This window comes from Monodelphis domestica, chromosome 2 (genome assembly GCF_027887165.1).
Source record: "Monodelphis domestica isolate mMonDom1 chromosome 2, mMonDom1.pri, whole genome shotgun sequence".
In the NCBI taxonomy this organism is placed as follows: domain Eukaryota; kingdom Metazoa; phylum Chordata; class Mammalia; order Didelphimorphia; family Didelphidae; genus Monodelphis; species Monodelphis domestica.
Genome location: NC_077228.1, coordinates 105988053 through 106016011, shown reverse-complemented (window position 1 = coordinate 106016011; position 27959 = coordinate 105988053). Strand labels below are relative to the sequence as shown.

General features: G+C 45.0%; 2 protein-coding genes across 4 annotated transcripts in view; one reads left to right on the top strand and one right to left on the bottom strand.

The window, feature by feature from the left end:
• The first annotated feature begins 887 nt into the window (after positions 1 to 887).
• Positions 888 to 16568, top strand: MYBPH (myosin binding protein H). 2 transcript variants are annotated; one of them, XM_007481177.2, is made up of 11 exons: positions 888 to 1202; positions 2407 to 2541; positions 3480 to 3647; positions 9445 to 9533; positions 10048 to 10243; positions 10461 to 10600; positions 11145 to 11304; positions 13708 to 13844; positions 13973 to 14159; positions 14610 to 14654; positions 16082 to 16568. In XM_007481177.2, exons 1-10 carry the CDS (start codon positions 989 to 991, stop codon positions 14624 to 14626), a joined length of 1443 nt encoding a protein of 480 aa, XP_007481239.1. In that variant the 5' UTR covers positions 888 to 988; the 3' UTR covers positions 14627 to 14654; positions 16082 to 16568. The 2 variants fall into 2 exon arrangements, with proteins under 2 accessions (XP_007481239.1, XP_056671726.1); XM_056815748.1 differs by lacking the exons at positions 14610 to 14654; positions 16082 to 16568 and having other exon boundaries at positions 13973 to 14576.
• Positions 16569 to 16904: 336 nt separating this feature from the next.
• The window catches only part of ADORA1 (adenosine A1 receptor), a 62650-nt gene continuing 51595 nt past the window's right edge, over positions 16905 to 27959 (bottom strand). For both annotated transcript variants that reach the window (XM_056815750.1, XM_056815751.1), the window contains one exon: positions 16905 to 19134. In XM_056815750.1, coding sequence (XP_056671728.1) covers positions 18498 to 19134 — 637 coding nt within the window. In that variant the 3' untranslated portion in view covers positions 16905 to 18497. The remainder of the gene's footprint in view (positions 19135 to 27959) is intronic.

The following is a 27959-nucleotide window of genomic DNA, read 5'->3' as shown; positions in this document are numbered from 1 at the left end:
ATCTGAAAGCCAAAGTGATTTAGAAATTCAGAGGTGGCGATCCTTAGCCAAAGGGTCTCTAGATTTCACATCCCAGTCTTAGCCCATTCCCTGGAACTAGTTGTTGTTGATGACTTCATGACCAAATACTTCTACTAAACACGGGGAAACCAAGGCACGCTAGAGAAACCAACCATCTGGCCACTTCAGAGCCACAAAAACATGGAGTCCTGGATGTCATGAGAGTCCATCAGGATATGGCCTGATTGGCTAAAGTTTTTGTCAGGCAAGCTCTCTCCCACCTTGAGAAGTCTCACTTCCCCAGAGCCCCCAAGCTCTAGCCCCACTTGGTCCAACAGGAGTGAAGGCACTCTGGGAGAGCGAGGGAGAAGGAAAGCAGAGATCCCATGAAATCAGGGATTGCAGGTGGAAAATGGCCAGTCCAGGAGGAGAGGTACTTACTTGGCTGGGATGCTGAAGGGAAACGAAGGAGACGTTAGGCGTCTATTATCCGGACATTTGGGCACCCGGGGAGCATATGGGGACTGACCTCATGCAATCTGATCTAGAATCATGTTCCAGGTGAAAGGTTCGCCCTCCCCTTCTGCCCCTGGACCATCGCTGCCCTCTGCGGATGCCCTCCTTACCTCGTAGGTACCCTCTTAGGTGGGCAGGAGCACTAGAGGGTCAAAGGATCCCCAGAGCTCACTAGGGATGACAGAGGAGCCGACTCCTCAGGGGGCTACCGAGGCCCCTCCCCCTGGAGCTATTCTTGGCTACAACTGGCTTGGCCTTCGCTGGATCCACCTGCCCCCCCTCATTCCCCCAGCTTGACCTGACCCCACAGCTGGGAATAGTTTGGTTGGGGGGGGGTGCGGAGTGGCGGGGCGGCTGCTGACTATATAAGCCCGCAGTCTGGCATCGGGTCACTCAGGAGCTCTAGAGCCCTCCATCCCCACCTACCTGCACAGTCCTCCGGGATCCCTCCGAGCTCAGAGCCCACTCAACGATGCCTGGAGAAGCAGAGGCCGAGACCTCAGCCCTCACGCCAGAGGAAAAGACTTCAGATCCTGCCAACGGGCCCATCCCCGAAGCAAATGGAACAGAAGCAATTCCAGAACCCGCAGGGGGAGAGACAGCTACTGCGGTACCCCCGGAACCAGCCTCGGAGGAGCTGAGCCCAGCAGCGCCCGCAGCCTCCCTGCCCCTGCCCCCAAGCGAAGGTGAAGTGCCAAGGGAACTGAGACCGGGACTGGCGGAGGTGGGAAGCCCGTAGTATAAGAGGGACCACGCTTTGTCAAATATCACAGAAATGGGAGTTACTAGGGGCGTTCGTTGGTCTAGCAGAAAGAACATGGGATACTCAGAGAAACTTTCAAGAGTTACTGGCTGGGTGGCTCTGGGCAAGTCTGTCGTTGCTAAAGCTGCAGTGTTCTCACCTGTAAAATGGGGTAATAGTTTCTGTAGTTCCTGCCTCATGGGTTTGCTGTGTGTTTGATTTGTAAAGCACTCTCTAGACCTTAAAATGCCATGGAAATGAGGCGGCTGGGTCACACTGTTCATAGGGTGCCAGACCTGGAGTCAGGAGCACTTTTTGGGGGTTCAAATCTGGCCACAGAAACTTTTTGGCTATATGACCCTGGGCAAGTCACTTAATCCCAATGGCAAAGCTCTTGAGCTCTTCTGCCTTAGAAGTGATACTAAGACAGAAGCTATATAAATGTCCACTGTCATCTGTGTGAGAGAGTAGTGGTCCAGAAGGCTTGGGTTCAAGTACAGCCACTGACATACTAATTTTGTGACCCTGGGCAAGTCACTTAATATCTAAGGGACCCCCAAGCAACTCCCTAGGCAATTAGGTGTTGGACTTGAAAACCAGTTCAAATCCTGCCTCAGGCACTAGCTAGCTTTATGTCCCTAAGCAAGTTATTTAACAATGGTCTGCTTCAATCTCCTCTTTTGTAAAATGGGAATCTTTTTTTTTTTAATTTTTTGGAAAATTTTATTTAATTAGTTAATTTAGAATATTTTTCCACGGTTACAAGATTCATGTTCTTTCCCTCCATTCCCCCAACCCCCTCCTGTAGCTCACACTCAATTCCACTGGGTTTTACATGTGTCCTTGATCAAGACCTATAAAATGGGAATCTTAATAGGGCCTACCTCCCAGGGATGTTGGGAAGATCTAATGAGATGATATCTGTAAAGGGCTTCAAGAACCTTAAAGCACTATATAAATGATAATAATGTTATTATTATCTTCAAATCTGTCCATTGCAGAGCAAGATTCAAATGCGTGGATAGGGGAAGATGCTCCTCTACACTGATAAAATCACAAGTCCCATCCAAAAACCAAAATTAGCATCATCTGGTGGTAAAGGAAGGGAGAGGGTGGTTGGGCACTCACCCCAAGACTTCTCCCTACAGATCTCCCCAGCTGCCCACTGCTGCTGACTGTGGAGGATGTGACTGACAGCTCAGTGGCGCTGAGCTGGGAACCCCCAGAAAACCTGGGACGGTTGGGGATACAAGGTTACATACTGGAATATTGTCAACAGGGAGGTGAGTAGCCCAAACTTGAGTAAAAGAACCATCAGATAAAGGAGGCTGTTGGGTTAAGAGATCATCAAGCCCTTTAGCTGGAGGGATTTCAGGTTAAATCTGGGTTAGTCCCAGAAATGGTAGCTGAGAGCTCCATTTCTGAAGGACTTCCAGAAGGGGCAGGGTCTCCTCCAGACTCTCTCCATCACTTCTCCCTATTCCACATATTTATCTGGATAAAACAGTCCATAATCCCCAGAGTGGATTTATGAGCTCCTCCAATGCTAGACCTACACCATTTTTCATCTTGTAATTTTCAGTACTCAATATAGATAGAGCCAAGCTTAATAAAAGTCTGATAAATTGGATTATAAATAGAGAAAGAGATGAGATGACTACGAGAAGGTTTCCCATCTCTCCCCATCCCTCCAAGATTCTCTATGAATCTAATATGAAAAATAAAAGGAGCTGTTTTATCTTGGTGGCCTCTGTCCCTTCATTCCCCTAAAAATCAGTGAGAAACAGTGGCAACTAGAAGGGTCAGTAGATTGAGAGGCAGGCCTGGAGACAGGAGGTCTTTGGTTCAAATGTGACCTCAGATACTTCCCAGCTGTGTGACCCTGGCCAAGTCACTTAACCCCCATTGCCTAGCCCTCACCACTCTTCTGCCTGAGAACCAATACACAGTATTGATTCTAAGACTGAAGATAAGGGTTAAAAAAAAGTCACTGAGATTCTATTCCTTCTCTGCCTCTACTTTACTGTGTCACTTTGAACAGAGAGCATGCCCTGTCTGGTTCCCAGCAGTCCTGCCTCTGCCCAAGATCCCAGGAAGAAGGGTGAGCTAGAAAGGACGAGGAACGCAGGGTGTCTTGGAAAATAGGAAGGAAGAGGGAAGGAAGCAAGGTCAGCAAGTCATCAGCAGAGCTTCTCACTTGGCATCTCCCATTGCTCCCCAGCTTCAGAGTGGGTGCCTGTGAATGCCCGGCCCATGATGGTCACCCAGCATACACTTCGAAACCTGACTACAGGAAGCAAACTCTTTTTTCGGGTATCTGCCGTGAGCTCTGCGGGGACTGGCCCCGCCACTGTCTTGGACCAGCCTGTCCATATCAAGGAGATCATTGGTAAAGTGACACCCCTGCTTCCCCTTCATCTCCCAGCCACCTCCTCATCCCCATCCCTCCCAGAGCCTCCAGCAAGGCCTAGGAACCATGAAGCCTTCAGAAGGGATTAGAGACTAGGGAGGAATCGGGCTCCTAAACTTGAGGCATCTGGTCAAAGCAGCCGTTTGCCAATCATGTCTCCAGGGTAGAAAATTCCGAGGCCCTCTCATTCTGGACAGAGGCTGCCAAAAGGGGAGTATCCTTCACGGAAGGATAATAGAAATCATTTAAATTAGATCCAGAAAGAAACTTTGAGATCATTTTTGGGCAGCCCCCTTATTTAATTTAATTAATTAACATATTTTAAACCCTTACCTTACGTTTTGATTCTAAGGCAGAAGAATGGGGAGGGCTAGGCAATTGAGGATTAGAGACGTGTCCAGATTCATACAGCTAGGAAGTGTCTGAGGTCATATTTGAACCCAGATCCTCCCTATTCCAAACTTGGTACTCTATCCATTGTACTACCTAGCTGCCCCTGGCCCCCTTATTTTACAAAGGAATAAATGTAGAGTTAAAGATGTTAAATGATTTCCCCAAAGTTAAACAGAGAGTTAGCCACAGAGCTGGGATTTGAACCTAGATCCTCTGATTCCAGATTCTTTCTACTATATCATGCTGCTTCCTAGGCTTTCATCTCAGGATCCCCAAATCTTCCGAATCAAATTCTGCACCGTATCTAAACCCATTCCCTCCTACTATCACAGAAATGGGTTTCTTGGGCTCTAGAAATTCTCCGCAATTCTCATTATTCTGTTTCAAATTCTTCTACAGGCCCTGAGATTCAGTCAACTGATCAGTCTATAAGCATTTATTAAGATTGTCAGGCACTCTGCTAAGCACTGGGGATACAAAAAGGCAAAAAGCTTCTATCCTCCAGAAGTTTATAACTGAATGGCAGAGGCAATAAGCAAGCAAATCTACAAATGAACTATATATAAGATAAAAGGGAAATCTTTAACAGAGAGAAGGCACTAAAATGAAGAAAGTTTAGGAAAGATTTCCTATAGAAGGTGGGATTTTAGTTGGGACTTAAAGGAAGTCAGTGGGTAGAGATGAGAAGGGAAAATATTGTAGGCTTGGAGAGCAGTCAGAGAAAATGCCCAGAGCTGAGAGATGGAGTGTCTTGTTTGTGGAACATCCTGGAGGCCAGGGTTACAGTACAGAAGACTGTTGGGAAGTAAGGTGTAAAAAAACTGGCAAGGTAGGAGACATAGAGGTTATGAAGGGCTTTGAATGCCAAACAGAGCATTTTGGTTTTGATTCTGGAGGCAATAGGGAGCCACTAGAAATTATTGAGGGGGTAAAGTGATATGGGCAGATCTATGCTTTAGGAAATTCACTTTATTGGCTGAATGGAGGATGGATCAGATCTGGAAGAGCTAATTGGAAAAGAAGCTAAGAGGATTTCAAAGTCAGACCAAAGCTGGCTATGTGACCCATGATAGGAAAGCAGAATTAGGAAGATTAGGGAGAAGGTACTGGGAAGGATAAGAAAGGGCAATAGATTCAGTCAGAAGGGCTTCACATCTGAGGTATGCTCTTTATTACTTGTGTGAGCTTGGCCAAATCTATTTAGCTCGTTGGGCCTTAATTTCCTTATCTGTAAATAAGGATATTGAACTATCTGACTTCTCTGGGTGTTTCTGGTTTTTAAATCTTAGGATTCTAGGAAGGAGAACAGATCTGGAAAAGAAAAATAAGCCAGAAAGAGCCACCCTATCCCTCTTACTAATATTTCTATTTGCAGGGTGCATTAGCCTCATTCCTATTAGTTACTGCCTTGGAAGGGCTGATCAGGTTTCAGTATCTTAACAGCAATGAGTCACTTGGTCCACTATGAGCTCCCTGGGGATCACTTGTGCCCCTTGGGTGAAGAAAGACATGAAGAAGCAGGTGTCCTGGGGTCTGCATCTTCTCCTTCCTTTTTTCCCTAGCCACAAGGGTTTTTTTTATCTCTTCCTCACCCAGAACAATGAGTGGGAGGGTTCTGGTTCTGGTTGGGACAATCCATGGTAAAGACACAAAACTATAAATGAGCCTTTTAAGAAGAAAAGAAATGGGTCTCCATGTCAGAAAGAAGGGCTTGGGCTCACATGACTTAAAGCTGGAAGGGGCTTTAGAGACCAGTTAGTAAAACCTCTATATTTTGTGAGTCAAGAAATCAAGATTTGAGATCATGAGATCATGAATTTAGAAATGGAAGAGGCCTCAGAAAGCACCATGTTCAAGACCTTCAATTTACAGATAAGGAAGCTGAGACACAGATAAATTAAGTCTCTTACCCAGGGACATACAACTAAAGCCAAATTCAAACTTAGATCTTCCTGGCTCCAAGGGTCCACCATGACATCCTGCCTAATGAAATGCCTTAACCCATTCACAAAGAAGTGGGATCCAGAGCTTGGATTTAAACCAGAATCTTCTTTCTGGCTCCAACTCCAATGATAAGCAAGACTTTCTAACTACAAGGTTTCAGAAACTCTAGAACAAGTGGTTTAAATTGCTTAGGATAATAGAATCTTATCATGGTAAAGAATCCTAATTAGGGACTGTTTGATTCTACCCCTTCGTTGACAAGTGAAGACAGTGTAGCCCAGCCAGAAAAGTGAAGCAATTTACTCCAAAGTCATATAGCTAAGACTTAAACTCAGGTCTCTTGATTCCTTGTTCAGTCTAGAACTCTTCTCATTATTCCTTTCTTTTTTTTTATTTAAAAATTGGTTGTTTTGTTTTGTTTTTTTCCTTTAAAACCCTTGGCATCTATCCTAATAACAGCTAAGACAGAAGGGCAAAAAGGACTACGTGACTTAGCGACTTGCCCAGTCACACAGCTAGAAAGTGTCAGAGGCCCCCTTACTATTCCTTTCTTCCAAGCTCTCTTCCCTTGTGTTTTCTGAGACCCCAAAAAGACTCCCATCATTTAGGGCTGGGTGAGATTCGATCCTTCTTAGAGGCAGAGCATAGGAAAAAAATGACCACCAAAAGTCCTTCTGAGTGTGGAGAACCTGATTCTTGGCACTCTCACCAGTGTGGAGAATGCCTAGTTTGTGAAGGAAAATGACTAAACGGATCCACTTGGGAAAAGAAGAAAATGTCAAGGCACCTCACAGTCAGGGGCCCTCTCTTTAGCCTATATATCTAGAGTAGAGCTATTTCCCCAGCATTGGCCATGATGCATCAGACAAGAAAGGACAGGAATCCCCATTCCCTGGCATAGGTGCTAAGCTGAGCAAGGCCCTGTTGGGATCTCAGGGCCTTTGTGGAGGAAGATGGAACACACCACAAAGAAGCCAGACATTGCTTACACTTTACTTCATTAAAATTCCTCTGGGGCAAAAGGAGGAAGGAATTTCCTGGAGAGAAAATGGGAAGGATGGGGGCTGGGAGAGATAGAATAACCAAGTCCCTCCCAGAGGAATGGAGGGGAGGGCCCTGTTGTCCAAGGACCTCAGCTGCTCAGCTGTCCTTCCCTTCTGCCACCTGGGCCTGCCAAGCATACCTCTCCCCCTGTCAGCTGCTCCAACATCATTCCTCTGCTCCAAAAAGGAATGGAATTCTGGACAGGCAGATGCCTGCTGTCTAATCCCAGGGGAGACAGAGTGTTCCTGCCCACCCCACCCCTTCCTGCCCCAGCCACTTTCCATTGGGCCCCTCCTCTCATAGCCATCTGATGGCATGGAGCATACCCATCTATCAGTAAATGATCCCTAAGATCTCTTCAGTGGAAAGATGGCAGGTTTTAGTGTCAGTGGACCTGGGTTCAAATATGGGTTCTACTACTTATCTACCTATTACTACTTACAAAAAGTAAATATCTGAAGCAGAATTCATACTAAAGTCTTCTTGAATCCAAGTCTCCATGCACTGAACCACCTATAATTGCCTATTATTACATCCTGAATGACTATTAGCAAGTCAATGAATCCTTCTCCTTCTCAGTTTTCTCATCTACAAAATGAAGAGGTTGGAAGAAGCATGGTAGGGTAGGGCTGGATTTAGAAGTTGGAGGGCCTAAGTTCAAATCCCAGTTCTGCCATTTCCTATCTATATGACCCTGGGAAATTTCACTTTCTGGACCTCAGTTTCTTCATCTTTATAATGAGGGGGTTCAACTAAATAGCCTCCATGGTCTCCCCCAGCTTAGAATATATCATCCAATGATTTCTGTTACTATTTGATCTCTAAGGACTCTTCTAGAGATGGTCCCTCATTGCCACCATTCCTATATCCTCAGAGTTGGCCACCAACGTAGTGATAGATTGTTCTTTTTTTTTTAACCCTTACTTTCCATCTTGTAATCAATACTGTGTATTGGTTCCAAGGCAGAAGAGTAGTAAGGGCTAGGCAATGGGGGTCAAGTGACTTGCCTAGGGTCACACAGTTGGAAAGTGTCTAAGGGCAGATTTGAACCCAGGACCTCCCATCTCTAGGCCTGGTTCTCAATCCACTGAGCTACCCAGCTGCCCCCTAGACTGTTCTAAGAGTCAGGAGATTCCAAGATCTGAGGATCCTGAGAATCTCATCAGTGGAAGAATCTGCTCTTCTTTTGGGGATGAGCAGGGTGCAGCCTCTGATGACAGTTACATAGATGTTATGGATGTCTTCTCATAGGACCTTTACTTCCCAAGGGACCTGAGGAATCATGAAGTTCTACCTCATTTCTTTCTTTTCTTTTTTTAACCCTTATCTTGTGTCTTAAAAACAATACTAGGTATCAGTTCCAAGGCAATAAGAGTGGTAAGGGCTAGGCAAAAAGCCCCCCAAAAAGTGGCTTGCCCAAGATCATAAATCTAGTGAGTGAGGTTGAATTTGAACCCAGGGACCTCTCATCTCCAGGCTTGGCTCTCTTCTGCCTCAGGATTTGGCTCCTATGTTCCAGTGGAAACTGGTTTCTTGCCTTGCCCTGAGGTTTCTGCAGCCATACATGTTCCTTCTTTCCATGTGCACTGCAAGAGTATTCGTGTACTCTCCCTCCCTGCCAGATTGACTCCCATCTCACAGGGAATCCAAAAGGAAAGTAAAAGGTTTCAGACTTCATCTGAAGGGATTGAAGTGAGACTTTAGGAATGTTTCCCCGACTGTGAGATTAATAGATAGAGATATGGTGACAGGAAGGGGATGAAGCATCTCTTTCCCTGGCTATAATTGAGAGAAGAGACACCCAGGCAGTGTCATTTGCATCTGAGGCAGTCTAGCCTAGAGCAACATGATCTCTGAAGGGCCCAAGTTCCCCCATCGGGGAAGGCTGGGAGTCTGGATGGTGGAGGTAGAAAGATTTATTTCCTCCCTTCCTCAGAAAAGCTGAGGCCATCAGGTGAACAGGTGCAGAGTCTGTTCTTCATCGGGGTGAGGCCAGGGAGGAACCGAAGCCCGGGGCAAATCCCAGGCTGACCTGGCTGGAGTTGCCAAGAGAGTGCCATAGATGTTTAACACTTCACACTCTCAGGAAACATGTGCAGGGGTTCCCCAGGAGAGCCTGAAGTCATGTCAGTCACTCTGCCTCCCCTGAGAAGCTCCTCTGGCTATGCCCAATCCTGGGATCTCCAATCATGCCCTAGGATAGGAGACATTGCCCTCTCCAGCTGAGGAAGTGCCATCTTGGGGTCCCAAGAAAGTAGGCAGAATCCTAGAACTCATGAAAGAGAGAGAGACCCAGAACAGATTCTCTGCCCCAGCTGTTTCCCCCTTCACCATCTTCAAGCCCCAGCCCCACCTTCCTGCTCAAAGGGAACCCATTGTTCTCTTTCTGACTCAGAGGCCCCCAAGATCCGGGTCCCCCGCTACCTGCGCCAGACCTACATCCGCCAGGTTGGGGAGACCATCAACCTCCAGATTCCTTTCCAAGTGAGTATGTCTTTCCCCTGGGGGGTTGAAACCCTGTCCTTTTATACCCTAAGCCTCAGTTTCCCCATCTGTAAAGTGGTCTCCAAGTGCTCTGTCAGCTCTAGATCTATGATCCCACAAGCCAGCTCACTGACCCCAAAGGGTAGAACTCTTTCTACTCCTGAGACCTGGTAGGGCCTCATAAAGCTGGACTCTTTTTTTCTAGCCTTATGATTTTTACTCATTTGCTGGCCAAGAAGACCCAGTATTCGAACCCATTGTCCTTTGACTGGTGTGACAACCATCTCTCATCAGAAGCACTGCAAATACAGGCAGGAGCCTCTAACAATATGACCACAGACACAGTTTCCCCACCAGGAAAATGAAGAGTTAAAGAATTTACTTATTTCATGGGATCATTAGGAAAAAAAAGTATCTTATAAACCTTTAAAAGTGCTGTGAAAATATGAGTTATTATAACCGTTATTATGTCATCATCCCTTCTGTTTTTCTCCCTCCCCTCCATCCCACCCAGAGCACACCTAAGCCTCAGGTCACCTGGACCCATAACAGCCATGCCCTGGACACCAAACGCGTGAGTGTGCGTAATGGGGAACAAGATTCCATCCTCTTCATCCGCTCGGCCCAGAGGGTTGATTCAGGACGCTACGAGCTCAGCATTCGACTGGAAGGCCTAGAAGCCAAGGCTACCATTGACATCTTGGTGATTGGTATGACTAAGGGAGAAAGGAGACGATTGAGGCTATCATTTGGGAACCCAAATGTCCCCAGTCCAGAGAGGGGGTCAGACAGGCCATGGGGGAAGCAGCAGGCAAGGAGATGTGATCTTTGCCAATCTGGGTTGGTGAGCCAAGGGAAATGGGTGCCCTGGTAGAGACATGCTGCCATGGAGAGAGTCATAGTCCCAGCAACTACCTGGCCTTTCAGAGAGACCCGGCCCCCCCAAAAGCATCAAACTGTTGGATGTGTGGGGCTTCAATGCTGCTCTGGAGTGGACACCCCCCGAGGACACTGGCAACACGGAGTTACTGGGCTACACAGTGCAGAAGGCAGATCGGAAGACAGGGGTGAGTACGGCTGACTAGGCAGAGTTGGACGGGTCTTGGGGGGTCCCTTCAGAGGACCAGAGTGGGAGGGTTGATAGCATGGCATAATGGGAAGGCTTAAGTTAGGAGAGCCTTGGGGGGACCTTTACTTATTAGCTGTGTGACCCTAGGGTGAGTCAATTCACATCTTTGTTTCAGTTTCCTCATCGGAAAGATGGGACTATCAAATTTCTAGATTGATTATGAGGAAAGCTTGTTGTAAACCTTAAGACATTATATAAATGCAAGTAATTCTTCTCTTAGATTAGTCTCTGAAGTGTGGGGAAGAAGGATTAATTTGGGGGAATGCCTGATCAGTATGGAGGTCTAGAATGGGAAGGGAAAGTCTCAGACTCTTCACTAGTTCCCATCTTTCTTCTACTCTCTGAGATTTCTCCCTTCTACCCAACTCCAGTAGAAACACGACTGGGCTAAATGGCCCAGGTGTCCAGGGATGGGTTGGGGTCAGTGAATAAAGGAAGGTAGGGCAGGCTCTCTGGGTGACTGGATGCTGGGGTCCCCGCAGCAATGGTTCACAGTCTTGGAGCACTGCCACCGGACAAACTGCACGGTGTCTGACCTCATCATTGGGAATTCCTACTCTTTCCGGGTCTTCTCAGAAAACCAGTGTGGCCTGAGTGCCACAGCTCCTGTCACGGCTGAGCTGGCCCACATCCAGAAGGCAGGTAAGTCTGTGCTCCCGGGCACCAGAAGGATGACTCTTCTTATGGCACCCAATTTGGCTTCCTCTTCCTCTTTATGGGTACTCTGAGCTTCTCAAACTCACCCCTCCTCTGAGCTCTCTCTGTTCTCTCTTCTCTATTCTGGTTCACTCACACAGACACACATATTTCAAATTAAAATACTGAGGCCAATTGTTCTTCTACTTGGTGACCTTTAGGGGTTTCCCATCACCTCTAAATAGAGGAGAAGTTCCTGAGTGGCTCTCCACAATCTGACCTCAACCTACCCTTCCAACCTCATTCCACACCAGTATGACTACCACTAATAATAATAGCTAGAATTTATATAGCACTTGGAGGTTCTGTTTCATTTGATTCTCATAACTGTCCTGTGAGGTAGGGACTCAGTATCACCCCCATTTTATAGATGAAGATTCTAAGGCAAACCAAGGCTGAAGTGGCTGCCCTGGGTCACGTAGCTAGAGAGTACCTAAAGCAGGATTTGAACTTGGGTCTCCCACTGTATAGGCTGGCCTCTCCCCTTCATGTCTACATTGCTATTATGTTCCATGTTTACTAGTCTAACCACTGGACTTTCTCATGGAACTCTTCTCCCATTCTCATTCTGCCCTGTGTCATCCCCCTGGTTTTGCTCAAAACCATTCTGGAATGAATTACCCTCTCCCCCACTCCTGCCCCCTACCTTTCAAGGTCAAATGCATTTGCCATCCCCTAGATGAAGCCTTCCCCAGAGAAAGTGATCTGGCCCTACTCAGGTTTATAACAGCATTTTGCCTGGACCTCTCTCCTTTGCACTAATCTCATCAAAGTTATCTTCTCCGAGCTATTTGTGTCCTGGTCCTTCCTCCGCCACTGGATTTATGTTCCTTGAGAGTCAGGCCCAAGTCATATCTTTGTATCTCTCTTTTAGAGTATGGTGTTTGCACACAGTAGGTGCTTTTTAAAAAGTGTGTTGAATTTAATTATAGGCTAAACTGAATATTGTCCTGTGGGGAGGCCAAATACTTCTAGAGATGTACAGCTCCAAGCATTTGGGAGTCTCTTCTTCGATCCTCAGAGACTGTGGCAACATTTTTTTCAATAACTTCAGCAGTGACAGGTCATTCACTAAAAAGGGTAGATTTGATTTTTGAAGACAGCTAAATGTCATTCAGAGCCGCCTTTGGTTTAGGGTCCAAAGTGTGGTGAGGCCAATCAGTGGGTCCTGAAAGCAGTTTCTAAAGAGAGAAAAATTTCCATGGTTGGAGTATGTCACCTTCAGAGGATTTTAGGATTTAGAGTTGGAGGGGACCTCAGAGATCATATTATCCACACCCCTAATTTTGCAGACGAATAAGGCTCAAGGAAGGGAATTAAGTGGCCCAAGGTCACTTAGCTAAGCAGTAGAGGGGACTACTTAGAATAACAGAATCTCAGAGCTAAGGGAGACCTTACAAATCGTCTAACGCAAAGCCCTCATTTTACAGATGAGGAAACTGAGGCTTAGAGGACAAAGTGAACTAACTGCCCAAAGCCACAGAACAGAACCAAGACTTAAGGCTGGTCTCCTGACCCACAACACTACACTGCACTCATTTAGTTCTGGTTTTTGCTCAAATTCGGTGGCATGATCGTCTGGTCCTCTAGCTGTCTGATCCCAGAATGGCTGCCCCCTCCCGGGTATGCCACTCTATCTATCAGAAGGGGGAGGTTCAAGGAAGGCAGTGTCACTGTGCTATCAGCCTGAGTGTTATAGAATTAGGAAAGTGATTATCTTGCCAAAAAAAAAATCAATGCTCTCTCAGATCACCCAGAGAGACAGTAGTTTATGTGTGTACAAATAGATCTCTATCTGACTTTCTTATCTTCAGTCTCTGATTTCCTCTGCCTGAGTGTCTCCCTATCTCTAGGTTCCTGTAAATTGCTCACACCCTACCTGCCAAAGGCCCCAGGAGCTGGGGGCCCTGTCTCAGGGTTCTAGGGGAATAGAATAAGGGATAGAGGAACTAGATATATCTAAATCTCTGACTCCAAGAACTCTTATCGCTCCCCTTTTCCTTTCTCAGTTTCCTCCTTACCAATTCCAACAAGATTCTAACCTGGGGAACTGCTGACCCCCTAAAGTTAAAACTCACTGGGCAAGTCACTTACTTGAGGCTCTGTAGACTCGGCTTCCCCATCTGCAAAATAGGGATAATAATCCTTAACCTTACCAATTTCAACAGTATCATTATAAGGCTGCATTGAAGTCATACATGTGAAAATGTCTTCAGTTTCACAGAATATGTATTGGGAATGTTGTTTTTCCAAGGGGATAAAAGGAGAGACCAGGCCTCTTTCCCAATGGCTCCAGCTTCTTGGGATTCTCAGCTCTTGTTTTATCCCACTCCCACCCCTCCTCATCAGATACTGTTAGCAAGCGAGATGGCATCCGAGAGAGAGACTTCTCAGAAGCCCCCAAGTTTACCCACCCTCTGGCAGATCACACAACCACCCCCGGTTACAGCACCCAACTATTCTGCTCTGTTCGAGCAACCCCCAAGGTGAGGAGTTCAGATGGGAAGAGAATGGTATAATGAGGGAGGGGAAGACATATAAGTGTACTAGCTGGGGCCTGCCAACAGGGGATTTCCTGGCTCCCCTCATATCCTTTATACCCCTTCTCTTCCAGCCCAAGATCATCTGGATGAAAAACAAGATGGACATACAGGGTAATCCCAAATACCGGGCCCTCAGTGAGCAAGGCGTCTGCTCCTTGGAGATCCGGAAGCCCAGCCTTTTTGATGCAGGAGTTTATACCTGCAAAGCCATCAATGCCCTGGGCGAGGCCTCTGTGGACTGTCGGCTGGACGTGAAAGGTGAAGGGTTCAGTGAAGAAAGATGGGGGTGGCAGCAGACTCCCATTGCAGACATTCATGAGTCATAGAAGGTCATTTTTTTGGTCCCATTTCATCCCCTTGGAGCTGAATCAAGCTAGGTAGACTCTAAGAGTATCCTTGGAGAAAGGATTGGAAACTTGGGGACTTCTGAGAGGATGGAAGGAATGACAGGAGAACAAAGCAAGGCCAGACCTTAGAAAGGACTTTTCCCGTGGGGAAAATACAAGACAGTACAGTGTCCCAGAGAGGGGGTAGGCCCTTCCTAATCTGGAGACATTGGACAAGCCCAAGGTGTGAAGGAGGAAGGAGATGGCTTCTTTGTGGTGTCCAGAAGTTCAGAGATGCTGACCCATCTCCCCCAGGGGCCTTCTCCTCCCTCCTCCCCCCTGGCCCATAGCCTGTGGACCTGACAGGCAAAATCTCTTACAGCTTCTGCCACACACTGAAGAGTGCCAGAAGTTTCAGACTGAAAAGGTAAGTTAAGGTAGGGCCTTTGAATAAGGTGATTTGGGGCTTGGGGGTGCCAGGGAGAGAGAAATCCTGAGAACATCAGGATTGGGGCATGTGGGCAAAGGAAGGACAGGGAGGGTTTATCACTAAGGAAGATAGGGAATCTCTAGTCGTGGGTACAGCTAACCTGAACTTGGAGGGAAGGACTCCCTGAGGTTCCTCCAGGGGGAGATATGGGCACAGGAGTAGAGTGGTGGATTTGGATTACAGAAGACCTAAGTTCAAATCCAGCTTCCCACATTTACTAGCTATGTGTCCCTAGGCAAGTCACTTCACTTCTGTTTGCCTCAGTTTCCTCATTTGTAAAACAGGCTTAATAATGCCTACCTCTCAAGGTTGTTGGGTCAAATAATATTTGTAAAATGCTTTATAAACCTTAAAGCTTTAAATAAACGTTATCTAATATTTTTTGGTGGAGGGAAGTGTCAGTACTAAGAAGATACTGTAGTCAGATGGAAAGACTATATAACTCTAGTCATTGAAGGAATCTAAGCTCTAATCTCAGCTCTACCACTTTTTAAACTTAGACCCTTGCCTTCCATCTTGGAATCAATATTGTACATTGACTCCAAGGCAGAAAAGTGGTACGGGCTAGGCAATGGGAGTTAAGTGACTTGCCTAGGATCACACAGCAGGGAAGTATCTGAGGCCAGAATTGAACCCAGGACCTCCCATCTCTAGGCCTGGCTCTCAGTCCACTGAGTCAATTAGGTGCCCCCACCACAACTTTTAATGTTATTTTGCACTGGAAGAGGGTACTTGCAGATCATTGAAGTCCATTTTGCATTCCCCTCCCCAGCTTTATAGTAAAGAAAACTTAGGTTCATAAAAACATGCCTAAGTCTTGTAGAAATAGTGGTGGCATCAAGAATTGAATCCAGGTTCTCAAACTTAAAAAAAACAACAACAAAACACCTTTACCTTCAAAAATTGGCAAGGACTGGGTAATTGGGGTTAAGTGACTTGTCCAAGGTCACACAGCTAGGAAGTGTCTGAGGCCAAGTTTGAACCCAGGTCCTCCTGCCTCTAAGCCTGGCTCTCTATCCTTTGTGCTACCTATCTGCCCCTCAGATTCTTACCTAAATTCTTCTTTGTCACTCCCTCCACCTACCTCATAAGCCCATTTCACAAGCCACTAACTTTTCTGGACCTGTGTTTTATCCTCTTTAAAATGGGGGTGATGAGCTTTGTTTTGCCCCATCTTAGGTGGGACTCGGTGGAGGAAGTAATGCTGCTTGGGTTTAAGGCATTCCTCAGAAGCCAGAGGGATGGGAGGCAGGGGTGATAATGAGGTTAAGGCTGGGAATCAGAATTTAGGAGAGGAAAACCTGAGGTGAAAAAGGAGTGGAGTTGCCATGGGGTTTTGCTTTTCCTTTTCTTTCCCTTTGGAGGAGGAGCTCTGTATCTCAAGGGGTGAGGAGGCCTTATCGCTCCTAGATGCTGCTGGAGCTTCCACCAGGACCAGTTGTGATCCTCAAGCTGGGAGACTCCTACCTGGGCACACAGTGTCGGGCAGCTCAGCTCCTTCCTCCCCTCAAAACTGGCACCAGGAGAACTGGTCTCATTGGACCACCAGGGAGGGACCTACCCAGAGCTTGGAAGACCAGCATCAGGGGAACTTACTTCAAAGGGCGGGTCCTTGAATAAAGAAGTGTGTATGGTGTTATTCAAGAGGGATGACTTGGAAAGGATGTCAGTGTCAGTGGACACTTTGGAAGGGGTTTCTCTATCCTAGGCTGCAAATCTGAGGGGTCTATTTAGATGTAGTCCTTACCATTATCTCTCTCTCTCTCTCTCTCTCTCTCTCTCTCTCTCTCTCTCTCTCTCTCTCTCTCTCTCTCTCTCTCTCTCTCTGTGTGTGTGTGTGTGTGTGTGTGTGTGTTCCTAAGTATCGCTCTATAATTGTGTGCCTTCAAGGATACTCCAGGGGTATCATGCCATAACTGGGGTAGGAGTGACTCTGAGTGTTACTGAGAAGCTGGTTCTCTTGGGTATACCACCATAAGTCTGGGGGTCCCATTTGTTTCATGGGCAAATCATTTAGGGACCCACCTTCTACTAGCTCCAAATTCCATCAGCTGACTTGAAGTCCAAGGAGCCACCCATCATGCTTCCAAAGTACCCACCACCACCATCCCATGGGCTGCACCAGATTCTCTCCAAATTCCCTTGTTCCCACCGCCCATGGTCAACTACTGCTATGATTGTAACTTGTTGGTTTCATAATCCTTTATTGGTCAGTCCTTCCCCATTCTGGGAGCCAATGGGGTGACGTTCTTCCCTACTCCCCATTCCACATTAAGGAAAGCTGAAGCAGATTGATGGAAATCTGATCTAGAGACAAGATTCAAACTCAGTCAGCCTGTCTTCCCCTCTAATAAGGAGCAGGGTCCTACCTTGGCACTGATCTTTCCCAGCATGCCTTTGGGGGCCTGGAACAAAACCAAAGTGGATCAATTAGGCTCACTAAAAAATTCCCTAGTGACTTCTTTTAAAGGTGTTTCCCTTCCAATTTAAATGGTGCTGAACTCTTCTTACTCAGCTTATAAGGGTACCCAAGGCAACTCCCCAAGTGCGTTAGCACTAGGTCCATCCACCTCCCCCTCATGCTGGCAGATGGGCTCAATTTATTGATATAATTATTCCCCACCTCATCTAGCTCCCAGGAGAGTATAAGGATGCCTTGGCATCTGTGCCCTGCTTGCCCTTCCTGTGAGCTTCAGCTCTAGCATCAGAGTTCCAGTCCTTCTGAAAGAAACTATTTCTTTACTGAGTTGGGTGAGTCCCAGATGGTTCTGGCATGGTCTCATCCCCAATGTGTCAGTGTATCCTAGCTCTTCTCTGGGGTCTCTGGTTTCTCGTAGACAGCATAGGGAAGCTTGGGATAAGATGGGGGAAGCCAACACTACCTCCTGGTGGAGGATCCCAGCAATATATCCAAGGGCATCATCTCTGCCCTATGCCCCCATGGTCCATAAGACATCTCCTAGAACCCACCCAAGTCCTAGCTCTTGGCAGTATCCTGGAAGTTAGCAAGGAATGGGTTGTTTTAGGACTCAATTCCTACATCATCCCCAGCTATTGGAGCAACTAGAGTAGGTGCCTGGCACTGCCTAAAATGTAACATGCTTAGATCAGGGCTCTGGTTGGTACTGCTTAGTACCAAGGATGTCAGACCAGGATGTCAAGGTATTAGGTCTCAGTTGCTTCTCCCTAAATACCTTCAGGCCTATTTTTCTTCTAGTTCCGGGAAGGGAGGAAGGGGAGGCCTCCCTCCTTCTTGACAACTACCCCACCCCCAATCTGAGTCTGTCTATTCTCCTCCAAGCCACACCATGAGAATCTGAGGGACCCTAGGCACCATCTCCCCATTTGAGCTTCTGCTGTTTAATCTCTCTGGGCTCCCAATATGCCTCAGAACATTAAACATGGGGCACTGGTATTGAGAGGAAGAGCAAGGAATCTTATTCTGCCCCCATCCTTCTCCATTATAAACCCAAAAACCATTCACTTCCCCAGGCATCCCCTGTTCTTTCTGCCAAGGACATGTAAAAAGAAAGACAATTAACCCCATGGCCACCCAGATCTTATGGTCAACCTGGTGGGGATGACAGGAAGATGGTCTAAAGTGCTAGATTTCACTTCAGGGCCCTCCCTCTGCTTATTCCCCATGGCATTGCCAGGGAAACTATGGACAGGCTAGGATTGGGATTTGCAGAGGGGAGTAGAGGAGAAAGAGACCATGGTACCCCAATGGAGAGGGAAATGGACAGGAACAGGAAAGTTGGGTACTGGAAGGTACAGGGTCTAATTATCCAGTCTCTCCTCGGGAGGATCCTCATCATCAGATGGGGGCACTGCCCGGCATCGGAAATGCTGGTTCCAGATTTGCAGGAAGGTGGTCCGAAATTTCTGAATGCGAAAGGCGTAGACAATGGGGTTCATGGCTGAGTTGCCGTGAGTGAGGAAGATGGCGATGTAGGTGAGGATGCTGGGTTTTTGGCAGTCTGGGCAGAAGAGAGTGATACAGTTGAGTGTGTGTAGGGGCAGCCAGCTGAGGGCAAAGAGGAAAAGGATGAGGGCTAGAGACTTGGCAATCTTCAGTTCCTTCCCATAGTACTTCTGGGGATCCCCCGAAGAGCCTGATACCTTCTTGTTGAGCTGCTTTCGGATCAGGTAGAACACCTCCAGGTAGATGAGGACCATGAGCAACAGAGGGGGAAGGACCCAGACAAAGAAGTTGAAGTATACCATGTATTCCATGCTGATGACCTTCTCGAATTCACATTTAATCACCAAATCACCAAGACTGCTGTTGGCCTCCTGTTTCAATTTATTCAGGTTATTCCAGCCAAACATGGGTGTCAAGCCTACGAGGAAGGAGAGCAGCCAGCACCCTGCAATGGCCACTGAAGCCCTCCTTGGTGTCACCACCATCTTATACCTGAGGACAAGGAAGACAGAATTACAAAGGTCCCTTCTCTTCTGGGGCAAAGCCACCCCAATCCTCCCTGGGAACCCAAGAAGGATTCCTCCCCCCTCTCATTTGCCCCCTTCACTATGAAATATGTTGGTTTGAACATTCTCAGCAGAACTTTGTCCATAACAAGAACAAGAAAGAATTTCTAGTTTTATAATTGGGATAGACCTTAGAAGTTATCTAGTCTACCCTCTAACTCCCAAATAGCCTGGCTCCCTCGTGTGTCTAGAGTTGATGGGAAACTGAAAAACTCGGTTGAGATTTAAAAAAAAAAAAAAGCTAACGTTTGATTGTGCTGACTAAACCAACCAGATGATTAATATACTGATAGACCATGGGACCAAAATTCCCCCTCCCCCAATCCCTACCAAAACTAACAATCCCCCACCCTGTCCAAATAGAAACAAAGCCCCAATAAAACCTGGCAGAACCCCCAGGACTTTCCTGTCAGGCCTGGACAAATGACCTCTTGCATGACTGACCATCAGCCTGGTAACTAGCCCCCCCCAACCCCAGAGATGAGACTCCCCACCCTCTGAGGATGATCCAATGAACTTTACCCAAGTAGCCCACCTTGACCAATAGAAGCAGTCCAGGTTACCTCATCCCTGACAACCATCCTCTAAGAGAATGAACCCATTTCCACTTAGGTGGAGATTTGGCAGCCATCTTTACTGGTGCTGGTCACCCCCTGACTTCCCCCTTGCCTCTCCTTCCCTCTTCCACCCTAGGACCACATAGCCACCTCTACTGGCCCTGAGAGTCCCCCTTGCCCCTCCTTGCTTCCAATAAAGTCTTGCTATACTACCTCTGCCTCTTTCCTCCATTCCCCCCACCTTCCTTGCCTCCAATGAAATGTTACTATACCACCTCACTCTTGTCTCATTAATCTTGGATCAAACCCCCTTCAGTCAGACTGATACATAAAAATCTTTTTTTCCTTTGGTCTTATGAACAGATTTTATCAGAAAATAACCAGAGAAGTCCACTGTCCATGTCCCAGTCCTCCTAGAGTTCTTCTCTCCATGGAAGGACTTATAGCTCTATAACATAAATTAGGGGAGCATCCCCTTTCAGGAAAGATCTCAAAGCCCTTAATGATCAGCACATTACTTCTCTAGGTTAATGGGGAGCTTTTAGACATTGTACTTTCACCCATTGCTCCCACTCCTAGCAATCTCAATCCAAGCTCTTAGTAGATGAAACAGCAGTTAACCCAGTCTCGACTTGAGAAATTGACCCAAATCCAAACCCACCTTCCCTAGGTGCCACACACACAGACCTTAGCTTAGGTGACCTCAGAAAATCCTCCCCACTGTATGATCCTGTTAGTAACATTTTAACTTTAATATTCCCTGACTTTGCTTACAAAGATCTTTTTCTTAGAGGGCATACATTCAAAATCAGGCTACCATTTGTAATCTGTGACTTTGGGATTCTATAAAGACCTACACCAATACCTTATTATAGCATGAAGGTGACCCTGGCTTCTCAAAGGTCATCCAATAAGTGATACACTTTGAAAGTTCCTGCCATACTGGAAAGCTTTAAAAAAGATGATATGAACTTTCTGGGGGCCAGCCTAGCCAAGAAAAGAGAGGCTTTCCACCTATAGGCTTTCCACTTGGTGATAAATTCTTTGGCCATAATGACCCATGAAATGAATAAAAATATAACATGGGATCTAAGTCCTTTCTCCTTATGCAGTGGTAGAAAGGGCACCAGAAGGAGTATAATTTTTAGATCATCTGCAAATGTGAACTTAATTGTTGGTATTCTAAATGTGAGATCCTTGATCAGTGATCAGTGAAGGAACAGAATGGTATTAGTCTTCATGGTAATATAAATGGAACAAGATAAAAGGAAGTTACTAACTAAATAGATAGCTCACAGTCTCTTCTTCAAGTGGCAAATAAAAGAGTTGGCAGAGTTGATCTTTATCATGCATCTAGAGGTGGTAAAAAAATCATTTTGCAGCACTCTGGTTGTCTCTTATTGCAATGTTCATAATGAGTATTTGCAAAAATAACATTCATGAAGGCTAGCATTTGTTGCAGAAAATGAAAAGGCAGAAAAATGATAATATCTGGAGAAAATCATCTAAATGTAATCAACATATACTTTGCTACTCAGTGACTTCAATGAAAAGGTGGTTGAAGGGGAAACCACAAAAAAAGTGATTCAGGAATAAGAAACTAATGGCTTATAGACTATACAAAAGCTATATGCCTTTTCCTCACAAACGCATTTTAAAACTCTTACTTTGTCTTGGAATCAATACTAACTATCAGCTGCAGGTAGAAGAGTAGCAAGGGTTCGGCAATTGGAGTTAAGTGATTTGCTCAGGGCTATACAGGTAAGAAATGTCTGACATCACATTTGAACTCAGGTCCTAATAACTCTAGATCTGGCACTCTATCCACTAAGCCATCTAATTGTCCAATAAGTACATTCTTTTTTTTAACCTTACCTTTTATCTTACAATCAATACTAAATATCTGTTCCAAGGCAGAAGAGCAGCAAGAGCTAGGCAAGAGCTCTCTATCCATTGAGCCATCTAGCTGCCCATGAATACATTCTTTTAAGAAAAGATTTCAAGAAAGATCTACATGAACTGATTCTGAGTGAAATAAGCTGAACCAAGAGAACATTGTAGGGGACAGTTGGGTAGTTCAGTAGATTGAGAGCCAGGCCCAGGGACAAGAGGTCCTGGGTTCAAATCTTCCCAGCTGTATGACCCTGGGCAAGTCACCTAATCTCCATTGCCTAACCCTTACCACTCTTCAGCCTTGGAACCAATGCACAGTTTGATTCTAAAACAGAAGGTAAGGATTTAAAATTTTTTTAAGAAAGAGAATATCATACACAATAATATTGCATGGTAATCAACTGTGAAAGACTTAGCTACTCTCAGCAATCCAATGATCTGGGACAATTCTGAAGGACTTGTGACAAAGAAGCTCTCTACCTCCAGAGAAAGCACTGCTGGAGTTGGATAGATGTGGATCTATAGATAGATGCTACCTTTCACATCAGAATATTTACAGTTTTATTTGGGGGTTTTAGTTTTGTATGAATGTGCTTGTATAACAATGGCCAACATGGAAATAAGTTTTGCATGATAATACATGTATAATCCAGATCAAATTGCTTACCATCTGTGAGAAGGGGAAGGGGAGGGAGGGAGGGAGACAATTTGGATCTTATAATTTTGAAAAACGTATGTTGAAAGTTATTATTACATGTAATTGGGAAGACAAAATATCATTGAATTAAGAAAAGAAAAGATTCCAGAGTTGTTGGATAGGTTGAACATCAAACAAGATCACAAAGAAATAAATTGGTCATATTTTAACTGATTCATTACTAGTGTGGGAATCATTCCTGAATCAGCTGGCTATGTACAGTCAGAATACTGACACACAGCAATGATCAAAATAACTCTAAAAGAATAAAAATTAGAAATATATAGTGTACAATTAAAACTACTCTGATGTAACCCATTTTAATGAGTTCTAGGATAAATGGATGGAGGAATTGGCACCAGCGCAGATTATAACCATTTCTTAAGAAAGTTAACCAAAGTAAATCAATTACCATTACTAAGAGACTAAAAGAGCCAGCAGACACTTGAGATCTCTGTGCTAAGCAGAGAGATACAGCAGCCAAAAGAAACATCCATTTAGAGTATAAGCTCTTTCAGCAAGTCTTATAGGAAAAAAAAGGTACAATATTATAAGATGCATCACCTCATAAAACAGTGAGAAGGCAGCATCAAAGGCAGAAACAAGTTTACAAAAATCTTGTCGAGAGTGACCACTAGGAAAGTTATCCCTAGAGTTTTTAAGGATGAAACTGGAAAGGCAATCATAAACAGGTAAAAAATGAAAAAGATCTGGGTAGATTTAAAAAAAATTTAATATCAAATTTCCACATAAGTTTTCCAAAGTTATATGATCCAAATTGGCTCCCTCCTTTCTTCCCTCCTCCTTCCCAGAGCTGATAAGCAATTCAATCTGGGTTAAACATGCATTATCACACAAAATATATTTCCATATTATTCATTTTTGTAAGTGAATAATCTTATAAAACCCAAACCCCCAAACATATACCCGAATAAACAAGTGATAAATCACATGCTTTTGTCTGCATCCTTACTCCAACAGTTCTTTCTAGACAGCATTCTTTTTCATAAGTCCTTCAGAATTGTTCTGGATCGTTGCATTCCTATTAGTAGTAAAGTCTATCACAGTTGATCATTCCACAATATTGCTGTTGCTGTGTATAATGTTCTCCTGGTTCTGCTTATTTCACTCTGCATCAGTTCATGCAGGTCTTTTCAACTCTTCCCCAAATCACCCTGTCCATCATTCCTTATAGCACAATAGTATTCCATCACCATCAGATACCACAATTTGTTCTGCCACTCCCCAGTTGATGGACATCATGGGCAAATTTTTATTACAAAGACAGTGAAGATATCATATCTGAATACTTAACATTCCAATCCCAGATGTGCTATATGAGAAAGCAGAAATGATGCTTACAAAACAAAAATATGAAGAGTAGCCAAATTAGATGAAGTCTACATTAATGACCCTACTTTGGGGGAGCTGAGGATTTCATTCTTAAGGTATCTATGATGGGAGAGGATATCAAAGTGGGGAAAAAATCTCAGATGCTGTTATCCAAAGAAGGCAATAGAGAGAATGTCAACTGGCTGACATGTCTGTCTCTAGAAAGTTGTTATAAGCACAATTTATATTCACACTGAGAGTATCCTTGATGATGACGACAGGAGAAGGGAACAAGTTTTCCTTAACAGTAAAGATCACATCTTTCTAGACATGCAATTGACTGAAAGCTATAGCAACACAAGAGCCATTTTGCTCACTGTTGATTGATTGTAAAAAAAAAAAGCATTCAATTCTGTAGATCAAAATGTTTCATTAAAAGCTCTCCTCCAACAAGTTATATTCTATGTATAGGTCAACATTTCACAAGGTTTCCTCAAAGATGTAACAATGGAAATAACTTTATCATCCCTCTGATTACTAGTATTGAGCAAGGCATAAAACAGCAAGACTCATGCCCATCAAAGATGTTTTTCCATTGTCTAATGAGTTCAGATTAAAGGTAGATTCCCTACAGATGGTGAGGTACTTCAAATGCTCCTGTTTGCTGGTGTAATTGGGCAAATTGCATCAAGCCCCCAAATTCTGTGCAACCTCCTAAATGGATTCCATAATTACATAAGAGCTCAGCTCAACTAACCACCTAGGAAAAGAATGATTATGTTATGCAGTTGAATGGACAACCCATATAGTCCATCTGTACAAATATCTTGAATAGATATTGCAGTTGGAGAAAAAGTTGAGCCCAGAACTGAATAAGAGGAAGAAAGGGGACTAGATTATCTTTGGAGAACTGAGCAGTTCTTTTAATGATGCCAAGTTTCTCCCCAAATCAAAGTCTCATCTTTTTCAATATAAACATCTTTCCAGTAATGTTGTATATAGGTAGAACACTATAGACTGAAGAACTGAAGGTGAGGTTGAATCTAGTGGCATCTGCTTGTAATTTCGGCAACAAAGGAGGCTGAGCTTGGTGGATCTCTTGAGCTCTGGAGTTCTGAGCTGCAGTAGGCTATGTACATCAGGTGTCCATATGAAGTTTGGCATCAATATGGCGACCATGACTAGCCCCTGTACTTCCACAGACTGGGCTAGACTGGAGAGCCAGTCTTAAATGTTTGGGTTTTTTTTTTTAATTAAGAAAAAAAGAATTTGTTGAAGTTGAAGATCATCTAAATACCAAATGTTTAGGCATGTGTTGGTCATGGACACACTGCAACATGTTATAAAGGTAGAATTATGATAGAAAATTAATATTAATGATGTCAGCAGCAAAAACAGATGCAATGTCTGGGGAAAAAAAGATGGAAAGGAACCACTTGGCAGATTGCAGGAGGACAAAGATAAGAGTTGCAGCATTATGGATGAGTTGTGATCTGAGCCAGTGAAGGGAGAACCCATTTGTTTATTTATCAAAGCTCATCAATTTGTTGAAGTGTCAAAGAAGTGGCCTCGAGCAAGGCACAGTTCCTCTGAAGGCATCTAGTTTTCTCCTCCATAAAAGAAGGGGGTTCGAATAGATGAACCGACTGAAAAATGAATCGCGAATACTGGAAGTTCAGGTCCACCTTGGTGGGGGGAGGAGTTTGTGCAAAGATGGCCTCCTTTCAGATTAACCACTTGGGGAACAATCAGACCTTCCTCAACCTAGACATCAGGGGTCACTGCCAACTGCCAGGGCACGCGCGCGCACACACACACACACACACACACACACACACACACACACACACACACACACCCCTCTTCTGGAAAGACTGCTGAACCAGGCTGAGTCAAATCTTTACACTTTGCCTGTATTTGGTTGTATTTTTCCAATGCAGCATCAGAGATGGATGGTGAGATCTCCCTGGACCACAGCCATGGAACCCCAGTCTTGGAGAAAATGGGGAGTCCAATTAAGAAAGCTCATTTCATCCTGGCCTTCTACACAGTGGTCTGCAGCCTTCTTCCTTACTTTAAGAATCAAGAACTAATCTATTCCCACTCTTAAAGAGAGGCAATGTGGTGTAGTGGGATAAGGTATGGATTGGGTGTCAGAAAACCTAGGTTTGAATCCCCACACTGCTACAAATAAACCATGTGACTTTGAACAGGTCATCTGACCCCTCTGAGTCCCATTTCTTTTTTCTCCACTATAAAATGAGAGGGGCATGGGGCAGGTAGGTGGTACAGTGGAGATCCAGTACTGGGTCTGGTGTCAGGAATACTCACCTTCCTGAGCTTAAATCTGACTTCAGACTATTACTAGGTAGGTGACCCTAGGCAAGTCACTTAATCATGTTTGACTCAGTTTCTTCATCTGTAAAATGAGCTGTAAAAGGAAATTGCCAACTACTCCTGTGTTTTTGCCAAGAAAACTCCAAATGGAATTACGAAGAATCTGACATAACTAAACGACCTTATAAAATGAGAGAGCTGAGCTAGATGATCTGTATGGTTCTTTCTAGTGTTAAAGCCCATGATCCTATAAGCCTCTGTCTCTCCCAAATTCCCTCCTTTTCCTCCAACAAAATCTCCTCTTTGAAGTCTTCCTTTCTGATAAGAGCAGGAATAGGAGAATGGCTTCACTTATAGAATCAAAGAATACAGAAAGAAACTTGAGAAATCACTTCATCCAACTCCCCCATTTTACAGATGGGGAAAACTGAGGGAAAAAAATCTATAAATTCTCCATATCTTGTTGGTTATAATAAAAAATTTTTTGTCATTCCATATTAGAAAAAAAACCTTCTAAGAGCATCCACTCCATCCCTCTCATTTCAGGTAGAACAATAACTTGCTATGTCTCTTGCTTGAGCACAGCAAAATGAGTCAAATCTGGGGCAACTAGATAGCAAAATGGATAGAGTGCCAGGCCTGGAGTTGGGAGGAAATGGGCTCAACTCTGGCCTCAGACACTTTCTTGCTGTATGATCCTGGACAGGTCATTTAATCCCTATTGCCTAGCCCTTGCTGCTTTCTTAGAATTGATACTAAAACCCAAAGTAAGAGTTTTTTAAAAAATCAAATAACCCTCAGGGTATCAGCTATGCATTCTATTTGTTTTTGTTTAGTCTTTTTCAGTCCTGTCTGACTCCTTGAAACCTCTTTTGGGGTTTTCTTGGCAAAAATATTGGAGCGGTTTTGTCCCTTCCTTCTCCAGCTCATTTTACAGATAAAGAAATGGAAGCAAAAGAGTAAGTGACTTGCCAGGGTCATACAGCTAGTGTCTGAGGCCGGATTTGAACTCAGGCCTTCTTGTTGCCAGACCCAGCACCCCATCCACTGAGCTACCTAACTGCTTCTTTTAGTTTTAGCCCCCCACAAACTCTAACCTGGTCTTCTTCTGCCTAGAGTTCCTAGTATATTACCAGACATCCCCCAAAATATTCATCCAGTCCAACTAAATAAGAAAATTGGAACTGAAAAACTTCTCAGAACTATTTTTCTGAGGATCTCGAAGTCCTTTCCAAACACTCTTTCCTGTAAGTTGGTGGAAAGTATGGAAAAACCAGACCTCTACCAATCTGGAGATTCTAGGTTACATCCGGAACCCTAAACGTGAGGAATATGGGCTTATTCTCAAAGGATTGCTGCTGGAAGACACCCCCTCCTCCAGCACCACCCCAGAGCAGGAATCTCTGGGTGGGGAATGTGAACATTACCCTCCCTCAGTCACCTTCCTCCCCCTCAGACCTCTGTCTAAAGGAAGGCTCTCCCTCCAGGGACTGCTCCTGACCCAGGTGATTAGAGTATCAGCTCTGATCTGTTATTCTTGCTATTTTTTCCCTGTGTGGGAAAGGGCCCAAAGGACACAGGGCCCCTGGGTGGCGTGGGACAGGTCCTCATGGGAAGGACAGCCCTCCATGGTAAGGAGGTGAGGACACACCTCTCTCTGATCGTGGGAAACAGGAGCAAGCCTAGGAATCATTCTGAACAGGGAGGGGGGCCAGTGTGGACCCAGATCCCCACAGATATCTCTTCTTTCCCCATTCCCTTCCTTCCCCTCCCTCCACTCTTGATTTCCAGACCAACCCCACCTGAACACAAGTAAGAAGGCGCCACAGTATCTTCCCAACTGATGCTTGTTACACCACCATTAGACATTCATTCCTTTGGACTAAGGTCCTCTCCAGTTAACAAAGACAAAAAGTCTCCAGCACCTGAGACTGA